Source organism: Gymnogyps californianus, chromosome 1 (assembly GCF_018139145.2).
Source record: "Gymnogyps californianus isolate 813 chromosome 1, ASM1813914v2, whole genome shotgun sequence".
Classification (NCBI taxonomy): Eukaryota; Metazoa; Chordata; class Aves; order Accipitriformes; family Cathartidae; genus Gymnogyps; species Gymnogyps californianus.
In genome coordinates this window covers 190,813,978-190,820,592 of record NC_059471.1, presented here as the reverse complement: position 1 = coordinate 190,820,592, position 6,615 = coordinate 190,813,978, and the positions used below count along the sequence as shown (strand labels likewise).

At 37.3% G+C, this 6,615-nt stretch overlaps 1 protein-coding gene across 1 annotated transcript in view; it reads right to left on the bottom strand.

Annotated features, from left to right (window-relative positions):
- Positions 1 to 1,647: 1,647 nt before the first annotated feature.
- Positions 1,648 to 6,615, bottom strand: part of TES (testin LIM domain protein) — a 29,001-nt gene continuing 24,033 nt past the window's right edge. The window contains exons 5-7 of the mRNA XM_050902448.1: positions 4,486 to 4,701; positions 3,765 to 3,923; positions 1,648 to 2,546 (exon numbers count right to left, since the gene is read on the bottom strand). Of these exons, the coding sequence (XP_050758405.1) occupies positions 2,355 to 2,546; positions 3,765 to 3,923; positions 4,486 to 4,701 (567 nt within the window). The 3' untranslated portion in view covers positions 1,648 to 2,354. The remainder of the gene's footprint in view (positions 2,547 to 3,764; positions 3,924 to 4,485; positions 4,702 to 6,615) is intronic.

The following is a 6,615-nucleotide window of genomic DNA, read 5'->3' as shown; positions in this document are numbered from 1 at the left end:
GAGGCATGGAAAAAGCCAGTCCCAGAAGATGATGGACTATTGAGATGTTTGGTTTGACATGAATTTCCTTCGCAATTCTCGCTTGATGGAATGAGTAAGTCCTGAGCTGGTGCCTGATCATCCTTTTAAGTGAAGATTACAGAATAATAAAGTTTAATAAACAAAACTGCACAGAACAAGATTTAAAGTGAAAAGTAAGACTGCCATCAGTGCAAGCAATCACATTAAGGAGAAACAGAGCTGTTACATGGGGTGGCAAGGGAGGGGCAGAGAAAGTTGCACGGCTTTTCAAAGTTCTTTATAAAGATCAGCTGCATCTTCTAGAACAGACGTTAGTGAGTGGGTGAGGACAGATGCATTCAAGACAAGAAAACCCCAGACACTATTAAGCCATCCTTATAGATAATAATTAAGTAAGACCTTATCCCACCCACCGAATGGCATTCTCACAGCATGTCCTGCTACAGCTTAAGGAGCACTTAAATAGAAAAATAGAAATGCCTTCTCTTACTGAGGCATCCTGGTTTTCCGTGGTTTAAAACTGCAAATCTGGCAGGAATACAGCCCCATTGGTATGACCTGGAAGACATACACTTTTTTGTGCATCCTGAGGATCCCTGAGAAAAACTGTACAGGCTTCCAGAACATGGACCTGAAGTTTACATCTCAATTTAGACAACAAACAAAGTATGTATCTCACACCAGTGTCTTATTTTTGCAGTACTCAAAGGATCACAATGCATTTTATTTTCTCAGCACATTAGCTCACCTATGTGAACTAAAATCTTCCCGTGCTATGTCTTAAAATATAATTAAGGCCATAGTTTATGTGAACAAAGAGTAAATTCACACTAAGTTCTGAAGTTGTATATTTGTTGGAACAAGACCCATTGTTTTGCACCTACAAGCACATCAACAGTATTACACAAGACAGTAAGCACTTTACAGTAATACAGTTTTTTTTTTTGAAATAAAGTCAAAGCTGAAGAGAAGCATGGAAACATTTCCCTTCCTCTTTGCCTCCCCTAAAGGGGATTCAACAAGAACGGAATTAGTAGACAACTCAAGTGAACAACACTAATTTTTATTTTTGAGTGTTACAATACAGCCACCATAAAACTTAAGAGCTGAACATAAGACTTGCATAGATTTTTTTTTTTTTATTTTATTTATTTTTAGGCTAAAGACTCTCCATTCACTGTTTGGCACAAAGATAGCTAACAAGTTTCACTGTAGATCATCTTAAGAAAAAGAAAGAGAACCACACATTTGGTTTATCTAGTAAGCAAAGCTAATACACAGCTGTGATTTTTTTCACTCAAATACTGGAAGTCTTCTGGGAAAGACTTCTTTGTGCTTCAGTTAAGAACTTACAAATCAAAAGCCCAAGTATGATCCTTTTGCAGAATTACATTCTTAGAAATGCATACGGTATTGTGTGCCACATCCCTCTGATAGAAGGCACAATTTATGAAAAGAACATTCATGAAAACACAGAAGCCAGTTCTGAAAGGATAAGAGTGACACCCGCTAATGTTGGTAGGGTTTTGGTTTTTGTTTGTTTTTGGTTTGGGTTTTTTTTGTGTTTTTTTTTTTAAATCTGGGCAAGACCTCCTGTTATATTTTCTGTCCCCCCCCTCCCCCCCCATCTGTAAAGTAAGTTCAATATTCACAAAAACTTTTCCAGGCATGAACAGTTGCAAGAAAGAAAAACATGAGCCAACACAGTTTTCTGCTGGTGCAGTTACTTTACAAACTAGATGTGAAAGTAGTCACTATCCCTCAAGAACCCATGTGTAAACAACAAGCAATTGATTACAGGCAACTTTTTTTTTTTAAGCTTCATTCTCCCTGCATACTTGAAGTCTAGTGAACAAAACTGTATGTGGCAGTAAAGCTGATCATTTGGTCTAAAGTGCTTGATGAAAGCAGGGAAACTATAAAAATGATAAATTAGTGAAACCAAAAGTGGAAGAGTAACATTTATCATACAAAACAAGAAAAATTGGAGCATTTTCACATTTTCTTCTTCCATTAGACAAGATACAGCAAAAAGATCCTTCACGGTGAAGAGCTCCCTTAAAGTGTATATAGTTCATAACACATCTTTTCTTGCATTTCTGGGATACAAAGTCATTTGACATAAGACTTAGGAACAATATTCCAAAAAAGAAAGTATTATTACAGCTAAGAAATGAAGATTACATAGCAAGTTTTAGTCATTCAAAAAAATCTTTGGGAAAATGCTATTTAATACTTTCAATAACTTTAAATGCCCCAATACTACATATTTTACAGTAGAAATGCAAGAGCCTTTGGAACGCAGCGATGCTTGGTTCTGTGCACATCTTCTCTTAAGACATCATCTTTTTCTTACATTCCACGGAGCAAAAGACCATCCCTTCCACTGGCATGAACTTCTGCCCAATTAGACACTTGCTGCAACAGGAACACAAGAAGCATTCCTGCGTAGCATGCCAGTTGAAGTTGTTGTATGTCACACGCTGAACTTCTGGATCTATAGCATTATGACAGCCTTGGCAGATCTGTTTAGAAACAAAACAACACTTAAATGAAGCACACACATGCTCTCTACAAGTCCAATAAAAGCAGGAATTCTTAAGTGTTTTTGGAGAAGAGAAACAGGTGTTAAAAGAAGCCTTTGAAACAAGTCTCCAGCTTTTGATTTTCCTTTAGTTTTAAAGCAGAGTTTCTGATCAGAGTGCAGCTGAGGACACAAAACAAAATAATAAAATGCACACAAGAAGTTAGTTGCTGTTGGGACTAAACATAGACAGTTATGAGGGTTAGGATTTCTCAATGCCCAAATAATGATAAAAACTTCTTGTGCCAAACAGCACAGATCTTCATATATTAACCCATACATTTGAAGAAATTAGTTACAAATCTTCCTATGCATTGGCAGCTGTAAAGCAATGCCAAAGAATTAAAGGTTACTAGAAAGTCTTGGATGTAATTAATCTTAAAATCTGGTTGTCAAAAACTGTCATTTAGATCTCAAGGAAGTTAATGTTTTAAGAGGAAAAAAAAAAGCCTCTCCAAAAGATAATTCCTCACACTTACCTCAGAAGATTATTAACTGCCAGCTAGATAATAGTTTTCCCTCCATTAACTATATAAATGGTCTAGATGCACATTAGACTGAAATCCCAACTAATAGCTAGTTAATTGGTAGATATGAACGGACCATCATTTCAGATTAGAGTTCCTAGCATAACTAGGAATCAAGAACTACCATCCTTTCCCAAACTTCTAGCTTTATCCCATCAGTCACTCTCCTTTGTAACTCATGTGGTTAGAAATACAAAGAAACAGAGTACCTAGATTGCAGTTGCCACTACAGGCTTTTAGCAGACCAGCTGAAGTTGAATCCCACTGGTCACAATGAACTATGATTGACACAAACTAAACGTTTAGCAGCATTACTCATCTTCACTGACTTTACTCCTCCTGTTACAAATCCTGCTTCACGACTGGCAAAGTTAAAGGTATTTTCAGAACAGTCGTCGTCCCGTTGTCCCGCCCCCCCCAGTGACTTTTGTTCAAGTTTACGATTTGACAAAATATTTGTCTGCTTTTAAATTTTTTTTCCCGAAGTGGAAAAAGATGATTGACTTGAGCCTAAACTTGCATTCAATTTAGACTCTTCAGATACTCCCACACTGGGAGAAAGTAAAAGCTTCAAGCTCCATAGATGAACATTCCCTTCCTTCACAGCACCAACACATCTGTAAGGATCTTACCGCAGCATGGTTCTTCACGTAGCAGGGTTTGCAGACTGGCTTGTCATTCACCATTACATAGATTTCCCCAGCCAAAACGCAATCACAGTCAAAACAGCAGAAGTGTTTCAGATGCCAGTTTTGACCTTCCGCTTGAGTATACTCATTGCTGAATATTAGCTATGAGGAAGATACAAACAAATATTAATATATGCATTTGAATAGTATGTCTTTTAATAAAGGTAGCCTCAGGAAGTTTTGTAATTTCCAAGGAATTCCTGGTGATTCCACCATTTCAAATTATTTCAACAACAAAACCAAACGCGTTCACTTGTTTGACTGTTTCCCAAAAGCCTCCATTTCGCTTATTAAGAGCCGGTAGATGCCAAAGACACCAGGCAGGCTGTTCTCTGTATGCTGCACAAGGTGTAATTTAGTAAGGCGCTCCCCCTAGTGCCCTTCTTGAAGAAACAACTGCGTAACTGGGACTTGGAAGAATTTGCACTCATGTATTACATCCTACGTCCCTGTAGACCACACAAAATCCCCACCAAATCCAAAGCAAACTATGGATCTTCCTGGATGTGGAGTGTCCATATCATTTTCAGTTTCTTGCAACCACGATCAGCTAGAACTGGTGAAGGCACATCATCTCCCTGCACTGAAATATTTTAGTAAAAATAATATTCACTTCTCGGGAGCAAACTTGTGTGCTAAAACAAAGGACTAGGATATTTCCTACCTCATCACATCCAGCACAGCGGGGTTTTTCGCTATCACAATAATGTCTTCCACAGTACAGGTTACCATTCTTCCAGAAATAGATCATGTCTACTAGAAGTTCACTGCAGGTGCAACAGACAAAACAAGCTGGGTGCCACAATTTGTCATATCCAGCACGTTCTGCATAGACAGCTGGGTCACCTTCTTTCATGCTCAGTTTGCAGCGATAGCAGGACTGGAAAGAGGTTATTACCAAGTTAAATAAGTCTTTGAAGAGGTACATTTATAGCAATTACATATTACTGACATCTTTAATAAATCCCACCTTCCCAGACTGAAATTAAAGCATTAGTTTACTCCCATGATCAGATAGTATTGTGACATGATGCCACAGTACAGGTTTAACTAAGCAATTCAAGATGATGCACATTCCACTGACATAGCACTAGTGCTACTTAAATGGATTATTGTATTTTGTCGTATTCATTCTTGCAACTACAGTCCAGATCTTAAAAAAACCCAGGCAATTATAATTCATGTTACATTCTATAAGCTTTACATACTCAAGAATAAGGAGAGAATAATAAGGAGCCTCCATCAAAGCTAACCAACTAGACTATGACTAGAATACACTATAAGAAAGTGGCTGTACTTATAGGTTGTGAGAAGATCAAGCCATATCTGCATCACCGGTGAGAAAAAATTTTGTGAATATTTCAAACTCATTCTGTTTAAAGCTCTGTTCTAGAGATGCTAGTCACTGATGGCTGTTGTCCAAGTCTGTGATTAACAAACTTAGGATGGAGAAAGTGATTATGGAAAAGGGACTACAAAGTTTATGAACACAGCTACACTACAAATAGTTCAAAAAAGTTCATAGTCAGTCTTCTGCCCTATACCTGCTTACAGAGATGGTTTTGTCATCAAATCAAAAAACACAGGTGGTTTATGTTACTGAAACAAAAATTTTTATCACTGTTTAATCACCAGTGTGGCATTTCCTGCACTCCAGTTGGTCTGTGGACCGGGTTGAACATCCTGGGAAGGCTTTCTCTACGATTCACATCACTACAAGCCCAGCCACAAATGGCTTTTTTAATTGTGTGTGTGTATATATATAAAAAATAAAATACACATAAAGTGTCTCAGCTGTAAGGCATATTGATCAGATCCCCACACTTGTTTCAGACAAACAATTTCAAAATATACAGAGACATCAAAAGGGGAGAAAGAACAGCTTGGAACAGAATGAAAGGGGAACAAATGAAAGGGGACGCATATATGTGTATATAAAGCTTTTAGACTCTTCTTTCTGCTTTAGACCTCACACTCCAAGAGGAGTCAATTGGAAGGTTCAGTAGTTGTATGGACCCAGATGAGGGCAAGATGATTTGTTTACCTACCATTTGCAACGTCCCCAGCCTAGGTGGTTAAAAGGTGCATAAAAGAGATTTGCTTCTTTACAAGATGAATATATGCTGAATATCCATTTTTCTGTTATTCAGCTTTCAGTCATGGTGAAATAGATTTATTTTTTTAAACGCAGAGGCAATTATTATAGATATATTTACATTAATAGCAGAGGTCTGGTTGTTTGTGTTTTGTGTTGTTTTTTTAATCAGGTTTGAAAGAACTGCAATCCATTCCTATAACAAAAATAAATTTTTCAAGAGATTCTCTTTACCACAGCCACAGGAATACATGCTTTCAGACTCAAGAAAATTTGGAGAGCAAAGATGCAGAACTAATGGATAGAAAAAAGTGTAGACAAGGATGGCAATTCTTCTGCAAGGTATTTAAGAGTTCTTCTCTGTATTGGTTTATTTTGAACTGTTAAAAAAAAAAGAAGTTGAGATAATGCTACAGCATATAGCTGAGACTAAGTCACATTGCAGAAATCAGACAAAAAATACTTAAAAATAATATATCTAAATCCTGATTATTTAGCCCAGGGTAAACTTAATACTAACAATAGATAAGCAACTCAAATGTTCACTTACACTATTAAACACTTCTAAGCCTCTTTCTAAATCACTGACCACAGTGATGAGATACGCCTGGCCTAAACAGCAGGAGGTATACTCAGGTGCTCGAGTAAGAAAAGTTTGGCAGTGATAAATAGGTGTCATGTAAAGACAAAGCACCTTTT